Source organism: Nanorana parkeri, unplaced genomic scaffold (genome assembly GCF_000935625.1).
Source record: "Nanorana parkeri isolate BGI_ZX_2015 unplaced genomic scaffold, ASM93562v1 scaffold3159, whole genome shotgun sequence".
NCBI classification, from domain to species: domain Eukaryota; kingdom Metazoa; phylum Chordata; class Amphibia; order Anura; family Dicroglossidae; genus Nanorana; species Nanorana parkeri.
Genome location: NW_017309427.1, coordinates 39625 through 59050, shown reverse-complemented (window position 1 = coordinate 59050; position 19426 = coordinate 39625). Strand labels below are relative to the sequence as shown.

Here is a 19426-nt window from a genome sequence, read left to right as displayed (position 1 = left end):
AGGCAGGGTGGCGTGCGGGGGGGCGGGCCTTAGGGGGAGGGTGGGGGCGATAGGGATTTAGCTGCGGCCATGACATGTAAAATGTAATTATACGGTGCAGCTACCCCGAAAATAAGACTATCAGGCTATCAGGGATTTCTGTAATATAAGACCTACCACTGAACTAGGTCTTATTTTCGGGGTAGGTCTTATATTACAGAGATCCCTGAAGATAGCGCTAGGTGTTACTTTCGGGGAAACACGGTAGCTGTTGATGTTAAGAAAAATATAGCATTTTACATGTTACCATTGAACTCAATGTTTCATGCATTTTGATGGAAAATGCACCAAAGATGCTGCAAGGAGAATGTCTTCTAATTCCCCTAATTAGAGGGTTGCCCATGTCCCTCCCCTCTAAAGCTGACGTCTATTTAATGGCCTGGTAAAAAGGTTGTCCCCCTATCTCGCCCTGTTCAGTAAACTGCCCCCTTGCATTTGTTTTATATGCAGCCTGGTCTTGTGACTTGCTGAAATGTGTCCTCTCTTGTCTTTTCAGAATGTCAGTAGCAGCGTCCGCAGTGGTTACCAGACGGAGGATTTGGAAGATGGTACGTCATACTCCTGTAAACCTAATAAGGATTTGGTGGTGTCTGAGCTCAATTTGGGATCTGCTGTTTCTTTGGGACTATTTGGACAGTCTATTTGGGACTGTGAGCTTCTGTGGTCTATATTAATGGTTTATTATTTCATTATATTCCTGTAGGAACTCAGGAGGGATGGCGCTATCGACCACCACCGCGGGGCGTTACAAGCAGCGAGGAGTATACTCTATGTAAAAGGTATGCATGGTATATAACATAGGGTCCATTTATAAAGCATTGTGATGACTTATGTGGAGTAAACACTGTGTTGTCCATGGGATAGCAGTATCTGCACCCCACCTCATAGTGTCCGCTTCTCCGGCCTTTGTATCATAGCGCCTCGCTCCTTTTTCTTCGCACTCTCCTTGTCCAATAACATACAGTTTTGTAAGACATGTTGCAAATTGCTTGATGGGTAATTGGTTTGGGTTTGCCGTGTAGGTTCCTGGAGCAGGGAATATGTCGGTACGGAGCGCAGTGTACATCGGCGCACTCCCAGGAGGAGCTGGAGGAATGGCAGAAGCGGTACGCCTCGCGCCTCATCCGCCTCAAGCAGCAGAAAGAAAACACACAATGTTCTGGCAGCTACATGGAGTCTCTGATCGAGAAATGGATGAATTCCTTGTCACCCGAGAAAGTGGTGAGTCCTCATGTGTCTGAGTATAAGAAGCATAGGAAAGAAAGAAATGGTCAATGTTGGCTGTAACAGCCAATAGGATTGGCAGCTCTAGTGTTATTGAAGAATGGACATTGAGAAGGTTTATCTTGCTAAAATTGGCGCTGTTTCATAAACTTTCATTGTATCCGTCTAAAAATCAATCTAAAGGCTATTCTGCCAATCCGTAAACATATTTCCTGCGTCAAAATTCAGTTGTAATCTGTGGCCGGACATAAGGCCTTTCAGCCTGAACTTTGTGTGTAGAAGAGAGTCCCAGTAAAAGGAAGCAGCTTGAGAGAAGTCCTGAAGACAACAACTGGGCCAGCTCAGGTTCCGGATTTTTATAATGAGCCCTGTGATGCGGGTTGATGGGTGTTTGTGCAGCAGGACTTTAAGATGTCTCCTGTTTTCTCCTCCAGCTCAGCGAGTGTGTAGATGGAGTCCAAGTGGAGTACAGCCGAGATCTGTCTGTCACGGTCACCACCAAAAAATCACAGCAGACCTGGACGTTTCAACTAACATGTAAGGTAGGTGCCGTCTGTCCATATACATCATAACTGGGGACCGATCTTGTAAAGCAGCTACTATAAAGTGCCCCTTGGTGCCTGTACAGAGCCAGCTTCTAGCTACGGAGAGAAAACATGTCCAGCCCCCCATCCCTTAATGCATTGTTCTTGTTCCAGTCCAGAGCAATGTATAGAAGTTAGAGGTTGGTATAAAGGAGCCCAGGGTAGTGTGACAGCAGTGCAGCTATGAAAATGTTCAATGAGAGCCGATCTCCAATTATACGCTGTGATCACACTACCCTGAGGCCTCCATGCTTGCTGCCAACTTTGTGACTTAGTTTTGAGACTCGTATTATCTCACTGTTTGAGTTCCTGTTCTGTGTCTACTGCTTAGGTAAAAGTGTGAAGGACCACAAATTAAAAGCTGCACCTACCTGATTTCTTTAAAGGAGAACTATGGGGTCAGGGCTTTTCCCCATAGTAGTTCTAAGGGTAACGGGTGGACACAAACAAGCGTCCTACCGTCACCCTAAGCTCAGTATACCGCGAGCTACAGCCGCATCCACACATCATGTGACAACTGTCGAGATCCACCCTTCTGCGTGAGTGACAGCTGGCTCTGCCTATCTAGAGGCAGCTGTACCCGCCCCCCTCCCCCTGTCCATTCCGCCAGTCAGTGCTGGAGGATCTGACAGGGGAGGGTGGGAACCCCTGCAGGGAGCCGTGAGTGACAGTCATGGCTCTCTGCACGGATAGATAGAGAAGTGAGCGAGTGACGGTATGTGTTCTCTCACTTCCCGATCTACTGAGCCGACCTGTTACAGTTTCATTGTCACACGTCGGCTCAGATCATGAGGCTGAGTGAACATCACCCCCCTCATAGTTCTCCTTAATAAATCTGCCGCCTTCCCCAATATACAGGAAGCAAATCGGTCGGGTTTAACCCTCTGACATAACTAGGCAAGACCCTCCTTACTTGGATAACATTGTCATCTTATTTGAAAATGACGCGTTCACCAATCTTTATTTGTCGTCTTTGCAAGACTCTCCTACTGCTGTTCACTCCGGTCATTTATAACAAATTTAATCTACTTAAAGGAGAACTATGAGGGGGGAGGGGCTTTTCACTCACCTCATAGTTCTAGCCGACCTGTGACAATGAGACTGTCACAGGTCGGCTCAGTAGATCGGGAAGTGAGCGAACACATACCGGCGTTCGCTCACCTCTCGATCCTGTCATGGCTCTCTGCCGTGATGGGCTGGATTCCCCCCTCCCCGCTCCGATCCTCCAGCACTGACTGGTGGAACGGACGGGGGAGGGGGCGGGTACAGCCTCTAGATAGGCCGAGCCAGCTGTCAGTCACGCAGCTGGGCGGATCTCGGCACAATTGTGGGGATCCGCTTCAGCTGCGGCGTCTCAGTATACCACGAGCTGTAGCTCCCTATATACTGAGCCTAGGGTGACGGGAGGACGCTAGTTTGTGTCCTCCCATTACCCTAAGGAGAACTATGGGGAAAAGACTTAACCTCATAGTTCTCCTTTTAAACTTAGGAAAAAATCATTAAAAGAAGCAAGTATTAATTAATTAATGAGGGAGCAGAGGGGCAGACGACCCAGTTTATAATTTTTTTAGGGTGGCGGGGGGCAATACATTACAGTGCTGAAAAGTTTTCCCAGCACTCAGCACTGTTATCCAGCAAAAGGGACCCAATAGGAACCTGTTTTCAGTATAAACCAGGGTCCCCTTTGCATACAGGAGTGGAGGCCACGTGCCATGCCAAGTGCCATCCTACTCTAATCTATTAGTGTGTCAGCGGCAGGACACTGGACAATGGGGGGGTGGTCACGATGTTCTGTGGCAAGCTTTAGGCTGGGTTTACACCTTAGCGTATTGGAAACCCGCGTTTGCCGCGGGTTACTTACCGCATGGTTTTACCGCGATTTGCGGTAAAAGAAATGCGCGGCAAACGCGAGTTTCCGAGGGGGTATCCGGCTGTATCCTTATGGATACGCGCGTTAATACGCCCCAAAGAAGCTCCTGTACTTCTTTGGGCGTATGGCGTTTTTTACCGCGCGGTAAAACGCGCAGGTGAGAACCTTGCCCATAGGCGAACATGGGTTTTCACCTGTTGCGCGTTTTACCGCGCGTAGGAAAGCGGGCCTTAGATTTATGCTCAGAGCAGATGATGGGAGATAACAGAGACAGAAGGATTGCAATGTAAGTTGATTGTGCCGTTGAATTTTGCAGCCTGCGAGAATCCTCCACCGGGCGGCCCTGCTGTACGATGCACACAGACCTCATTTCAGCATTGCGGCAATATGCGCCGGAGACGGCAACACCCAGATGTCCCAGGAGGTGCCGGAGAGCTGCCAGGAGTGGGTGGGCGAGAACCTGACGCAAAACGGGACCGATCATTGTGTGTACAAAGTTATCATCAACTTCTCCACTGAAATATTTGGGACCTTCCGGCAAACTGTAGTGTTCGACTTCGGAGAGGAACCAGTGCTGATGCAGAGGATCATGGTGGACGCCGCTTCAACTGAAGGTAACTGAGATCTATGGTGATTGCTGGGCACTGTCATTGACATGTCATGGAAGATTCTGGATGGAGATAAAAAATGCTTGAGATAGACTGAGATCACTACAGTGGTTTCCCCTTGATGCCTTATAGTGCATCTGCAGGTAGTTCTATGAAGTTCAATGGACAGATGTTTGTGGTTTGTCCTGTAGGTGGCACTCTGTAACGCTATACTTGTTGCTTCTCCGGGTATTATTATTATTACATAGTATTTATATAGCGTCAACAGTTTGCGCAGCGCTTTACAATATAAGGAAGACATTACAATCACAATACAATTCAAGACTAGATGGTAAGGAGGGCCCTGCCCCTGAGGGCTTACAATCTAAAAGAGAAGGGGGAAATGATACATGAGGAGGGAGCTGTGTGGGGATGAATTATTTGAGAATGTGATGGTTCAGTGGTTAGGTTGAGGTGGGTACAAGTATCATGCACTCCGAACCAGTTTTCTTATGTTTTAAAGGGGTCAGTGTTTTTCCCCATAGTTCTACTAAGGGTCACGGGAGGACGCAAACTAGCGTCCTCCCGTCGCCCTAAGCTCAGTATATAGAGAGCTACAGCTCGCGGTATACTGAGACGCCGGAGCCGGGATGGATCCCGGCATTACTGTCGAGATCCACCCAGCTGCGTGATTGACAGCTGGCTCTGCCTATCTAGAGGCAGAGCCAGCTGTACCCGCCCCCGTCCGTTCCGCCAGTCAGCGCTGGAGGATCGGACAGGGGAGGGGGGGGATCCGATCCCTGCAGGGAGCAGTGAGTGACAGTCACGGGTCTCTGCAGGGACATGATCGAGAAGTGAGCGAGCAATGGTATGTGTTCGATCACTTCCCGATCTATTGAGCAGCTGTCGTGGAACAGATTCATTGTCACACGTCGGCTAGAACTATGAGGAGGAGTGAAAATCACTCCTCATAGTTCTCATTTAATTGTACATATGACGGTTATGGGGTAAAGATCCCCCCCCATTCCACTGGTATTTACAGTACATTCCATCATGTTCTCAAACAATTCATCCCCACACAGCTCCCTCCTCATGTATCACTGGCCCCTCCCTTTTAGATTGTAAGCCCTCAGGGGCAGGGCCCTCCTTACCATCTTGTCTTGTATTGTATTGTGATTGCAATGTCTTCCTTACATTGTAAAGCGCTGCGCACACTGTATATAGCGCTATATAAATCCTGTATAATAATAATTGTAATATAATGGTACAATCAGACCACACACTCTGCCTAGATGCTAGGTCTGACCATGTCATACATCCACATCTCACTTTGATGATCAGGTATAATCTTATGCGAGCCATGAGCATTTTCTGTCCAATTGCACCTAAGCCTAGTAGGCCGTCTGTTGTGTAATGTGCGTTTTAGTTTCACACACACAAGCTTGCACCCCTTCCTGTACTCATCTCCAGGATGGCGCCTCCGCCAAGGTGAGCCGATTTGCATTAACGTGGCTCTGCGTCCTTGCCCCTGCTGCCCTGGCAGTTAGGCCCGTGAAGATGTTCCATGTTCATAGTAGCGGATAATTTCACAGTCGTGTTATTCCAGAAGCCCTCGGGCTCATTAGAAAGGTCATTGAGTTTTCTTCTCCACTTCCTCTTTCCGGGCTGCTCAGCTAATCAGACAGAATAATGAGACGAGACAGAGAATATTCACCTTTCCGTCGCCATCTGTTCACATTGTGTGAAGGGGAATGAACACGTTCCACGTGTAATAATAAAGCAGACGATTCGCCAATCTGTCATATCTGTAATTGGGCTGTGTATAAGCAGTAATGTTAATAGTGAGATCTGTGTGTACCCATCTACCCTGTTTCCCCGAAAATAAGACCTAGTACTATTTTTGGGAATTCTTAAAATATAATACCTACCCCAAAAATAAGACCTAGTTGTGACCTTTCCCAATGCCGGTGGTGGCATAAGGGGGAACTTGAAGAACCGCGGGAGAGAATCGGAGATGCCAGCGTTAGAGGAAGCGAGGCGGCAGCACTGGAGGGAGCAGAGCCGCATAAGCCGATGTTTCCTCTATAGCGCCGGCTCCTGTCACAGGCGGAGTGATACCAGATGTGCTCCGCCTGTGAGGAATTGATAGTGAAAGCGCGCTTCGCTCATTCTGGCCAGGGATCGGTTGCCAAATTGCTCTTGGAAGGGTACGACGCACCCCTGATTGCCCTGATCAACCTATTCTTAACTTTGCCATTTTTGATTATTTGATTTGCCTTAATTTTGGATTGTTGTACATGAAAATAAAATAAGACCTGCCCCGAAAAATAAGACCCAGTGTGTTTTTTTTGAGCCGAAAAAAATACAAGACAGTGTCTTATTCTCGGGGAAACACGATACTGTGGAACTGCAAATTTCAGCATACCCTGCCTGTCCTTTGTCCTGTGTACATGTGTGGGGATGCAGACCTGCGGGTGGGTGTGTGGCCACCCTCGCAGTATATGCTGCACTCTCAGTTTGTCCGTCTTTTTGTGCAGACTTTGAATACTTGATGCAAGCCCGTCAGCAGCTGCTAACGACGGCGAAACGTTGGGACTCCATGTCGAAAACCATCGTAGAGTTTGAGCCTAATGAAACTACTGAACTTGAGAGGAGCCTTCTCAGCCGATACCAAATCCCGCTCTCCGCAGACCAACTGTTTACCCAGTCTGTGCTGGACAAATGCCTGACTAAGTCCAATTACCAGTCCCGCCTGCACGACCTGCTTTATATCGAGGAGATTGCACAGTACAAGGAAGTCAGCAAGTAAGTATCCTGTTTCCACTTCCTGCCACATGACCCACCCATATCCCACACTGCTACATTGCCATAGGATGAGGTGGTAGTGGGGGGTCCATCTGTCTATAGGTTAAAGGAGAACTATGGGGTTAAGGCTTTTCCATATAATTCTCCTTAGGGTAACGGGAGGACACAAACTAGCGTCTTCCCGTCACCCTAAGCTCAGTATATAGGGAGCTACAGCTCGCAGTATCCTGAGACGCCGCAGCTGAAGCGGATCCCGACAATTATGTCGGGATCCGCCTAGCTGCGTGACTGACAGCTGGCTCTGCCTATCTCCCCCGTCCGTTATGCCAGTCAGCGCTGGCGGATCGGAGCGGGGGGAATCCAGCCCCTCCCCTGTCACGGATCGAGAGGTGAGCGAACGCGGGTATGTGTTCGCTCACTTCCCGATCTACTGAGCCGACCTGTGGCAGTCTCATTGTCACAGGTCGGCTCAGATTATGAGGCTGAGTGAAAATCATTCGCCTCATAGTTCTTCTTTTAAGTCTCATTGTCACAGGTCGGCTAGAACTATGAGGTGAGTGGAAATCGCCCCCCCCCCTCATAGTTCTCCTTTAAGCTGGAGGGTTAATTTTTCAATATTAATTTATATATTTGCAGTTTCTTCATCAATATGTTTCTTTCATTTCTCAGGTTTAACATCAAAGTGGCGCTGCAGTTGGTGGCAAGCTTCATGCTGACGGGCGTGTCCGGAGGGGCAAAATATGCCCAGAACGGGCAGCTGTTTGGGCGCTTTAAACTCACTGAGACACTTTCTGAAGACACTTTGGCTGGCAGACTGGTCATGACCAAAGTGAACTCCGTGTTTGTGTTGCCGGTCTCGAAGGACAAATCTCCGCAGAGCCAGGGCAGCAAAGAGAGGGTCTTTGAGGCCGTCATCGAGGAGAAAACCAAGGACTACATCTTCCTGAGAATATGCAAGGATTGTTGTGATGAGCTGCGGCTTCGAGCCGACCGGGAGATGCAGGTAATGGAGGAGGAGGGAATCCACACATGCTTTATTGTCAGCAGATCACAGAGGGGCGAAAAGCTCCAACAGCAAAACAACGCACGCTCTTATATTTCAGGTTCAGCAATATTATTGTGTAACACCCGCCTTTTTAGGGTAATACGAGTCACCTGCTCTATGTTCCTGTTTAAAGGGTCATTCAGATATCTCAAACTCCATATGTAAGAACCCATATGTCTAGCTTCTTGGTCTGTACACTCGCTGTGCCCATTATGAGGGGCCCCCACCATCCCTGTGCTGAGTTCCCGGGTCTGTACACCCGCTGTGCCCATTATGAGGGGCTCCCACCATCCCTGTGCTGAGTTCCCGGGTCTGTACACCCGCTGTGCCCATTATGAGGGGCTCCCACCATCCCTGTGCTGAGTTCCCGGGTCTGTACACCTGCTGTGCCCATTGTGAGGGGCTCCCACCATCCCTGTGCTGAGTTCCCGGGTCTGTACACCCGCTGTGCCCATTATGAGGGGCTCCCACCACCCCTGTGCTGAGTTCCCGGGTCTGTACACCCGCTGTGCCCATTATGAGGGGCTCCCACCATCCCTGTGCTGAGTTCCCGGGTCTGTACACCCGCTGTGCCCATTATGAGGGGCCCCCACCATCCCTGTGCTGAGTTCCCGGGTCTGAACACCTGCTGTGCCCATTGTGTGGCTGTGGCAGTATACAGACCCCATTTTCCTCCCTTCTATACGGTATAGTTGGCCCCGCTGTCTGATGTCATGCGTCTCTTCTTCCTCCAGGTGGAGCTGCAGTTCCAGCTAAACCGGCAGCCATTGTGTGAAATGCATTACGCCTTGGATCGAATACGGGATAATGGTATTCTCTTCCCAGAAATCAGCGCCACACCCCCCATACCATGGAGCCCTAACAGGTACGTCCATCTTTCCCAGATACCGCTAATGCTCATTAAAGCGCCAGAAGCCAAAGAAATGCGCCACATTGAGAACAACTCCTTCCCGTGGAATAACCGAAAAGGATTGTGCTACTGTGAAATATCTGCAAACATTTCCAGATATCATTGTTAAGTGTCCAAGTTATGAATACAGTTACATGTACTCTTATATTCACATTCATGTTGTTTACAGGGTCTTTGGAGCCACAGCATTGTGCACTCTCGGGGTGTACACATATATGTGCAGGCGCTCTGTATGCCGACACGCATAGTGGGCCCAGAGCGGCTGCAGCTGAAGAGGACCTGTGATCTGCCCACCTGCTTTTGAATGACAGTTCAGCCCCATCACTGAACATTTACACGAATGTCTATGACACTGCAGTGCGCATGTGTATTACAGTGCAGGTGCTCATGGGACATGTAGTCCAGTTGTCAGAGCTTCAGGCAGTGAAGTGTTGAACTCTGCAACTGGAAGTTGTGGGGAAGGCTTGCACCCAGAAGTAGCAGCATGGGCAATATGTGAAATTCTTGAAAAACAATACATTTATTGAGCATAGTACATATGTTTTAATAGGGGGGGGGGGGGGTTTTAAATGCAAGAGGTAATACTACCTGAAAGTATTATGAAACCGTCCCATGTAAAAACCAGATAGTGCTGCTGCTGCACCTTGGCATGATGTGTGCATTTCTTTTAAAGCCTGTCTTTCCTCTTTATTCCACTACTCAAGATTCACTGCACTGTCTTTCCGGTTTGCTGGTGACTACTCTGCCCGGCAGGGTCCCACGAAGCCCTCTCATAGTCACTCTTTCATGCACATGCTGCCTATGTCTGTGGAGAGGTTAGAATCCTTCTAAAGGCCTTTTTTTTCTTTTTTCTTTTGCTGTACATCCCTTTTATTTTTTGTCTTTTTTGACCATTTACAGAAAGCGATAGGAAAATCTACAATGTTAGAGTTAAAGGGGAAGTCTTCCAATGGGAACAACTGTATTGATGATATCCCTTCACTTTGGAGAGGTTTTCTCTCACTTTCTGTTGTGTCGATAAGACGGGAAGTAAGGGAAATCTCCCCCCCCCCCCCAAAAAAAAACAGTTTTGACTTTAGATGTACTTGAAGGATTGTGGGTAGCATTTAGACTTGTAGATGCATTGTGTTGTATGATGGCTTTACTATGCTTCACATTGGTTCAGTGGAGGCTTTTTGATTCCTTTCAGGCCGCCTCATCATACCCAGCCTGGGCATACCGGAGCATTTTCTAAGTAAGCCCCCAAATTAGTAAAGATGCAGATAGTAGGTAAGCTAGGGATGGTATGTTGGTAGTTGGGTTAGGACGCCTTCAGATAATTTGTGTCCCCGCTGTCTATTGTCCGTGGAGCTCCCTGGACTCCCCAGCACCGCACTGCCACATCATCCCAGAAATAGTGTTGGAGATGAAGCAGCATTTCACTATCCTTCGCTGAGTTTGTATTTTTGGCACGCTGCGTCCCGTATCATAACAATGATCGCTGATCACTGCCTGAATGGCGTTCCAGCTTAGACAAAAGGACTCGGCGCACATCAGCTCGTTCTGGTGCCAGGACAATAATGGCGGGAGAAGTGCTAATCTGACACCGACTTCATGTCAAATTATATCATTACATAGCGGGCACAATGGAGCTATAAATATGCCCTCATCGCATCGCTCCCATCTGCCAGGTTCTACCACTAGGAAAGAGGGGGCCCTCCGCGTCGTGGCGGAATAAAATAGATCTCGCTTATCTCATGTACGCTGTAGCATGATGAATTCTGCCTGTGCTGGGCTTCATTTATGCCAGGGCTGGAAACGTGCGGTTTGGCTTTTCAAAGTAGCTGAAGTTTTCTAAATTCTGGACTCCGTATTATACAAGAGTGTCCATATCGGCGTTGATGTGTGGTGCGGCGAGGGATAGTGCTGCATGCTGATTGGTTGTCAGGAGAGGGAAAGCTCCACAGGCATAGTGTGGGAGGGTGTCACGTCCCAAGAATTGGAGGCACAAGTGGTAATTGGTTGTATTCTGATAGATACATAGTAGGTCTAATGGAGAGTTCTAGAGATTACAAAATGGTTCATATTGATTAAAAATTGCCAAGTGCCTGGCCAGCCTTAGGCCTCGTTCACACCTAGGCGTATTGTAATATGCGCGTCTGCCACGCGTTTTTTTTACCGCGATTCGCGGTAAACAAGTCGCGCGACCCCAAAGGCTACTTGGCTGTATCCCAATGGAAAACGCCCTACAAAACGGCCCAAAGTAGTACCTGTACCTTTTCAGGCGTGGGCCGTTTTGTAGGGCGTTAGGGACGGGCGGAAATACGCCGAGGTGGGAACGAGGGCATTGACTACAATGCTATTTATTTTTTTGACCGTTTTGTAGCGCATTCGTCGAGCGTAGGACGCGCTACAAAACGGTCAGGTGTGAACGGGGCCTTAGGCCTCGTTCACACCTGAACGTTTTGTAGCGCGTTCTACGCTCCACAAACGCTCCACAAAACGCTCAAACATCTAAATCCTATTGTATTCAAAGGGTCTGGTTCACACCTCGGCGTATTTCAGCCCGTCCCTAATGCGCTACAAAACGGCCCACGCCTGAAAAGGTACAGGTACTACTTTGGGCCGTTTTTGTTGCGCGTTTCCATTGGGATACAGCCAAGTAGCCTTCGGAAACGCGCGACTTGTTTACCGCGAATCGCGGTAAGAAAACCAAGCGACAGACGCGCATATGCAATACTCCTAGGTGTGAACGAGGCCTTAGAGGGAGAGACAGAGAGAGAGAGAGGGACAGAGGGAGAGACAGAGAGATTGACAGGGACAGAGAGAGAGAGGGACAGAGAGAGAGAGTGACGGGGAAAGAGAGAGGGACAGAGGGAGAGACAGAGAGAGTGACGGGGACAGAGAGAGAGAGGGACAGTTGAGCAAATCTCTGTGCAGCATTCCTAAGCAGGGCGGCCTTCAGTAAAGAGATTTTTTTTTTTAAGATGAGATTTATTGTGTTCACATTTATAGATCTACATTTTTCTATATGACATTCTGATGATATTTCCCTGTCTCTGGTCTCCATTATAGGCAGTGGGATGAACTGTTAGATCCGAGACTGAATGCAAAGCAGAAGGAAGCCATTTTGGCCATCAGTACGCCCCTGTCCATACAACTGCCACCCATTTTAATCATCGGCCCTTATGGAACAGGCAAGACCTTCACCCTGGCTCAGGCTGTGAAGCAAATTCTCAAGCAGCAGGAGACCAGGTAAGAGAAGGATACACCTCATCATCTTTTAGAACTGTGTAAAGACTTGGAAGATTCAGTGGCAGGCTGAAGATCTAAAGCACATGTGTCAAACACAAGGTCCAGGGGCCGAACTAGGCCCACCAGGCCATTTCCTAGACTTCTACTTTCAGATCTAGGTATTAAAGTGACATTAAACCCTTAGATTTTGTAACATAAACCAATACTGTAATGTGCGCCTTACTGTAATCCATGGTAGTTTCCCTTCTCTTTGCTGCTCTTCCTTTTAAATCCTCATGTCTTCTCATGCTGGGGGAGAACCTCCCTTTGCAGCTCAGGGCCTCTTCCTGTAGTGCTGGCTCAGGTTGTGAACCTGCACACAGACACCATGTAACCATTCCAGAGACAAGGCAGTCGGCTGCAAAACAGAAGTTCTCCCCCAGCATGAGAAGATACAGATTTAAAAGGAAGAGCAGCAAAGAGATGGGAAACTACCATGGATTACAGGAAGGCGCACATTACAGTATTGTTTTATGTTACAAAATCTGAGGGTTTAATGTCACTTTAAGTTATTACTAAGACCAGTGATAAGGGAATGCAGAGGCAATTATGATAAAGATTAGATTTATATAGTCTGACAGATACAACCGGCCCTTTGAGGGCGACCATAATGTTGCTGCGGCCCCACGATTAAATTGAGTTTGAAACCCCTCATCTAAAGGAACCACCTTGTGGCTGAGATCAATAAGGGTCCTTCAAATGAAGAGCGGGGAGAATGTGCAGTAGTTTGCCACAGAGTTTCTTACAGGTACAAGTACATGTGTAACCATATAAATGGGCTCTCAAGTTTTCTAGATTGTGAAATTGATGGATTTAAAATGAAGGATGATGGGGAGGGTTGCTGGTTCTAGCATGCGGTACAGACTATAGGTGGCCTGTGATGGTTTGCATCCTGTTCTTTATGTGCACAGTCTTTAAAGGAGAACTATGGGGTCAGTGTTTTTCCCCATAGTTCTCCTTAGGGTAACGGGAGGACACAAATTACTCTAAAGGAGAATTATGAGGCGAGTGATTTTCACTCATAATCTGAGCCGACCTGTCACAGGTCGGCTCAGCAGATCGGAAAGTGAGCGAACACATACCGTCGCTCGCTCACTTCTCGATCCTGTGGCGGCAGAGAGCCGTGACGGGAGGGACTGGATTCCCCCCTCCCCGCTCCGATAGCGCTGACTGTCGCAGCAGACGGGGGAGGGGACGGGTACAGCTGGCTCTGCCTTTTGATAGGCAGAGCCAGCTGTCACTCACGCAGCTGGGCGGATCCCGACGTCCAGGTCGGGATCCGCTCCGGCTGCGGCGTCTCAGTATACCGCGAGCTGCAGCTCCCTATATACTGAGCTTAGGGGGACGGGAGGACGCTAGTTTGTGTCCTCCCGTTACCCTTAGGAGAACTATGGGGGAAGAACACTGACCTCATAGTTCTCCTTTAATGACAGGCTTACTTAAACCCAAGTTTAATGACACATTACAAGCCTATTAGACCAGAGCAGAAGGACTTCACTTGGAAATTGTCAGTGTATAATATGGGAGGGGCTAAAGTCCTGAGTCTGTCATCCTAATCCTGGCCTCATTTACCTACTTGAGCGTCACTTTAGTCTTTCTATGTATGATATGTTCGCGGGAGGCGCGATCTTCCTTTGTATTAATTCTGAATATATTTTTCCTCTTTTCAGGGTTCTAATTTGCACCCATTCTAATAGTGCTGCTGACCTCTACATTAAGGACTATCTCCACCCATATGTAGAAACAGGGAATCCCCAGGCTAGGCCGCTCAGGTAAGGAAATGTGATATATGCCGGTGTGTCCCGGATAGCTGGACATTGGAAAGGTAACAAGTACAGGGAAGAACCTGCTAATGCCCCTTTTTTTTCCACCAGGGTATATTTCAGAAACCGCTGGGTGAAGACGGTGCACCCGGTGGTCCATCAGTACTGTCTCATCTCCAGTACACATGCCACCTTCCAGATGCCACAGAAGGAAGACATCATGCGGCACAGGGTGGTGGTTGTAACACTCAGCACCTCCCAGTACCTGTGCCAGCTGGATCTGGAACCTGGTAAATCAATGGGACTGCAAAATCTCCAGGATTCTGGTTGGCTGGGAGTTTAGCCACATGCATGGGGGAATGGGGGGTTGCTTATTGATGGCAGTGGTGGGGGGTTGCTTTTTGATGGCAGTGGTGACACCTTAATTTTGGCTTCCCCCTGTTTCCTCAGCTACATAATAGAAGGTGAAAGAGTTGTGTAGTCCAGCAGGGAAGAACTCTGGTAGGGGTGACGGCATTGGTTGGGATTTTAGTGGAGCAGAGGCAGTGTTCTCAGCCCAAACAGGAGGTTTTAGGTGTTGTTTTCGGTTGCTGGTTCCATGAGGGTCACTTGTGTCTCATGTCTTGTATGTTTCCCCTTTTCAGGTTTTTTTACACACATCCTTTTAGATGAAGCAGCACAAGCAATGGAGTGTGAAACCATCATGCCTTTGGCTTTGGCCCACAAAAACACTCGTATTGTCCTGGCGGGGGATCACATGCAGGTGAGGATGGATACCTCGCTTTCTTTTGTGTTGTCCTTCGGCTCTCTGTGGTTGGGTAGAATGTTTCAGAATGTGGTGATCATAGTGTTATTGGTGGGTGGGGCTTCATGTACTCGGCTACAAGTTCTATCCGGAGACTGTCCAGCATTTTCCAATGTTCCTGAGTATTCTCGCTGCGGAGAATGGCCATGTAGTGGTACCAATAATGTCTATTGGAACTAAAGCATAAACATAGTGTGTGGCTTGCACTATTTTATGGTCAGAAACATCTAATTAATAAAGTGTTAAAACTCTTTCCATGGGTTGACATTAAACAGGGGCATTGGTTGGACCTTTACTGGAATGGATGACAACCACAAAACACTGCATGCTGCATCCAATTTAAGCAGTCTTAGCATAGTGCCAAACAAAGATTTTATCCTGATTACAGTAATTACAGTCTGATGCGGTAACGGGGATGCCATATGTCGAAGCCCAACCTAACCAATATGGGTTGAGTTGGATGAGGAGAGAACCCCTGCCATGTTTTTAGCTGTGTCCCTATTGGGAGGATTACCTCTTGCCTTCTGTGCCAATGACCAGAACATGAAGTGAGAGTAGATCTCTGTAGTAGATTTTATATGTATATTTAGCTGCTCACCTCGTTCAGATTATAAGTAAACCTCAGATGATCGAAAAACATTTTGATGCAATGTGGTTAGCACTTTTGCCTTGCAGCATTTGGGGTCCTCTGTTGGGATCCCGGCCAGGTCACTACCTGCATGGAGTTTGCATGTTCTCCCTTTGATTCCGTGGACTTCCTCCGTTTACTCCACATTGTTCCCACACGCCAAAGCCTGTCCTAATTGGCCCTGGTATATGTGTGTGAGATGGGGCCCCTGGATTGTAAGCTCCTCGGGGGCAGGGACTGATGTGAATGTATAGTGTGTAAGTTGCTGGTGCTATATAAATGCCTGTAATAAATGAGATGTGATTGTGTAACTGATGGGATTTCTGTTTCTCTTTCCAGCTCAGCCCATTTGTCTACAGTGAATTTGCCAGGGAGCGCAATCTTCACGTGTCCTTGCTGGACCGTCTGTATGAACATTACCCTGCAGACTTTCCTTGTCGCATCCTGCTCTGTGAAAACTACCGCTCCCATGAAGCCATTATCAAGTAAGCCCCAGCGATGGCTCCCAATGTCTCCATTGTGCCTCATACAGAAATAAGAGGCTCATTTGTCAGTGTCCTGAATACACACAGTAGCCACATCTTCCCTTTCATACTCCAGTCTGAGCTATGAATACGGAGATGGACAATGACTGTTGTGGGATAACACTGACTCTGTGATAAATGAGGCCATGGAAGTATTTTGTAAGCCCATCACTTGGCAAATAATTGCTCCTCACCTCTTCCTAACCCATGCTGCACATTTATTTTTCTCTTTATCTTGTGAAGCAAGTTATTCTCCCCTATGTCCATTCTCTGGGTCCCTTGCTGGCACTGTTTCTGGCTGCAGGGAACCACTATTCCAGCCCTGCAGATGCGCCCTGTGCCAGCTGGTCACTGGCAGGACCCCCGTGGCATTTATGTTGCTCTTCTGGAACCTGAGATGGCCCTATCTCTTTACAGCCAATAGGAAGTGTCCATGTCACTGCTTGTATGACGCAGACACTTCCTGTTGGCTTTCCAGTGGCTGAAGAACCCCACCTCATGTAAACAATAGAGTGTCACATGACCATGGCTTTAGGCAAGTAATAAGGGCATTTATTTTTTTATTGCCGGGGCTTTAACCTTCCTGGCGGTAATCCCGAGTGTGGATCGGGGTTAATTTTCAGTACCAAAAGCGGTAACCCCGAGCCACAATCGGGATTACACTGTGCGTCACTTACCCTGTCCACGAGCCCCGCTGTGTCCTCCGGCCGATGCCGGCATTCGTCTTCTGGGTTCAGTCCCTTGTGAGCACCCGCGCCCGGGAGGTTAAAGTATGTAGCATGTGTTCTGGTAGTGGGTCCTGATATGATGGGCTTTGGGGGACTGGGCCATGGGGAACTGGGCTGTGGGGGACGGCCCCATCGGGGCTTGCTGTATTACCCCGGTTTCTAAGCCCATGGCGTAAGTGATTTACAAAATACCACTATTGTGTCAGTCATCCAATTCATCACATAAAAACTTAACACAGATATTAAAAAGCTCAGTCACTGCTCGCAAAGAATGCTAAAAGCTCAATCCTTGATATGTCAGGAGATTGGAGGAAACCCCCCAAACATGTGTGTGATCACCTAGCGGGAATGTTACAAGTCCAAGGCATTCTCTGCTAGCTGGTAATCTGTTCCATTGAAAGGAAATGCTCTTCTGTCTGCGTGCCTTTTAAAAAGATGACCCATCCATCCGAGGAGTTGCAAGTAAAGTACACGTCCTCTGAATGGTGCAGCTTGTGGTACGAGTGGATCCAGCGGTACATGCAGTGCAGTACGTGGTTTGTCTTAGTGTCAGAGGTGATATGTTTTGTCTCCATGGCTATTACAGCAGCGGCTTTATTTACTCTGTTACTTGCTGTGAGCAGCTGCTGAAGTGCCTGTTGAGCGGCCTCCTTCACTAAAGATTGGCTGAGTGGACGGTGAGCTCAGTGTATGTCGCTCTGTTCTGCTCTGCTGGATGTGCGTCCTGCTCTGAACACTTCCACATTCTATCACTAGACTGTGGACCCATCCGTGTGCGATCTCCAAACCTCCGGAGCGGCGATTCTCTGACATCAGGGCATACAAAGTCCTTCTCTAAGCATAGTTATCTCTGGAGGGTTCTTGTAGGTAGAGAGTGTACTTGGGTCTTATTACAATAGAAGTGTAACATTGTCGCCCTGATGAAGGGACCCTGTGCGGCCCCGAAAAGTTGGTTTTGTCTGTGACGATTGGTCCGATTTTAAACGGACATCAGCGATATTTATTGAGCGCTGGCGATTTCTGCTTTTCACTGTTGATTTGCACGGCGCCATCCGTGATTGTCACGGCGAGCACCACTATTACTGCTTGGGCCGGGAACGCTGTGAGGAGTGCAGAGGGACTCGCCATCTCCTTTACAATGAACCAGTCACAAGAAAATGTTGTATAAACCGACTATGCCTCCCAGTGTGTTTGCTGCAATGCATTCTGGGATGGGCATACCCACAAGTTGTCCTTGGTATTTACATACTGCATATCTTCGAGAATTGCACTACAGTATGCTTATAATGCTCCTTTATGGAACATTGCCTTGTGACAGGGTCACTTTAATGCCTATTCTAGTCCTGTGTGCCTCCATAAAGGGAGCTCTGGCACCACTCAGAGGGTTAGGTTGGGCAGAGTTCGCTGTGACAGACTTGGGTTATTATTTTAAGGGACAGAAAGCTCCCACACTCTCAGCTCCTTAGAGCTGCCTTGTTAATGTAGGGAGTGCTTCACAGTTTCCTGTCCATGGAAAATAGCCATTCTCACCTAGAGAGATATCACCCTGTGACTGTGCGGGAGCCGTATCCCCCAGTGACTGTGCGGGAGCCGTATCCCCCAGTGACTGTGCGGGAGCCGTATCCCCCTGTGACTGACTGTGCGGGATCTGCGTCACCCCCTGTGACTGACTGTGCGGGATCTGCGTCACCCTGTGACTGACTGTGCGGGAGCCGCGTCACCCTGTGACTGTGCGGGAGCAGTATCCCCCTGTCTATCTGTCCTGTATAAGAGCAGACATGGCTCCCTTCTCTCCGGTCCCCCCGCAGCACAGACTGTTTTTGTAGGTAGCACTGTTGCTGAGTTGGGTCGCACTGACGTATGCGCTAATGTACAAGGTGTCACTGTGTTTGTGAATTATTCTGCAGAGAGAAGTTCCGGACGGTAACGTCTCAGCGGTGGACTGCACGTTAGCATTTATTTACATTGTGGATATCGCCCCGCACACACGTATTCCACGTGTTCACTAAAAGCTGCAGCGTTATCCTCGTGTCATCATTGTGGGAGGAGGAGGTTGTGTTCTCTACAAGGCTGAGTCTAATCTAGGTCATGGATCACGGCGGAAAGTTCTGAGATCGGACGGACATGACAACTTGCCATTTCAGTCTTTTATATTGAATAGTACAATGCAATCCGCGGCGTAGACGTAAGCTGCCGCAGCTGGTAAGAAGCGCACATCATACCCCAGCCTGCGCTGCATGGTGTATATCCAGCAAACACAGAAACTACTACTAGTACCAAAACTTGCTTCACAGGAAGCTCCCGTCATTTCTTTATGTATAGAAGTGCTAGAAAGACAATATGCAACCCTGCAGGACCCAATGGGCTCTGAAGAGGCCAATTTAAAAAATAATTGTAAAATAACCTTTCCGCTTCAATCCACGGCTTCTATGATTTTTTTGTAATTGCTAAAGACTTCAAATTACTGTTCCTTGCAGCCATGATAGCCATTATGGCTGCAGCTAACGATTAGTTACCCGATTTATTTTTTTCACTAATCGATTGGTTGTATTAAAAAAATTCTCTCTCTCCCCTTCCCCCCTCTCTCTCCCCTTCTCCCCTCTCTCTCTACCCCCCCTCTCTCTCTCTCCCCTCTCTCTCT

At 48.3% G+C, this 19426-nt stretch overlaps 1 protein-coding gene across 2 annotated transcripts in view; it reads left to right on the top strand.

Annotated features, from left to right (window-relative positions):
• HELZ (helicase with zinc finger) overlaps positions 1 to 19426 on the top strand; it is a 60260-nt gene that overhangs the window by 6461 nt on the left and 34373 nt on the right. For both annotated transcript variants that reach the window (XM_018574680.1, XM_018574681.1), the window contains exons 5-17: positions 536 to 587; positions 743 to 818; positions 1062 to 1260; positions 1698 to 1805; positions 4034 to 4331; positions 6842 to 7109; positions 7779 to 8112; positions 8889 to 9019; positions 12119 to 12298; positions 14008 to 14109; positions 14212 to 14390; positions 14745 to 14863; positions 15873 to 16018. In XM_018574680.1, the coding sequence (XP_018430182.1) occupies positions 536 to 587; positions 743 to 818; positions 1062 to 1260; positions 1698 to 1805; positions 4034 to 4331; positions 6842 to 7109; positions 7779 to 8112; positions 8889 to 9019; positions 12119 to 12298; positions 14008 to 14109; positions 14212 to 14390; positions 14745 to 14863; positions 15873 to 16018 (2192 nt within the window). The remainder of the gene's footprint in view (positions 1 to 535; positions 588 to 742; positions 819 to 1061; positions 1261 to 1697; positions 1806 to 4033; positions 4332 to 6841; positions 7110 to 7778; positions 8113 to 8888; positions 9020 to 12118; positions 12299 to 14007; positions 14110 to 14211; positions 14391 to 14744; positions 14864 to 15872; positions 16019 to 19426) is intronic.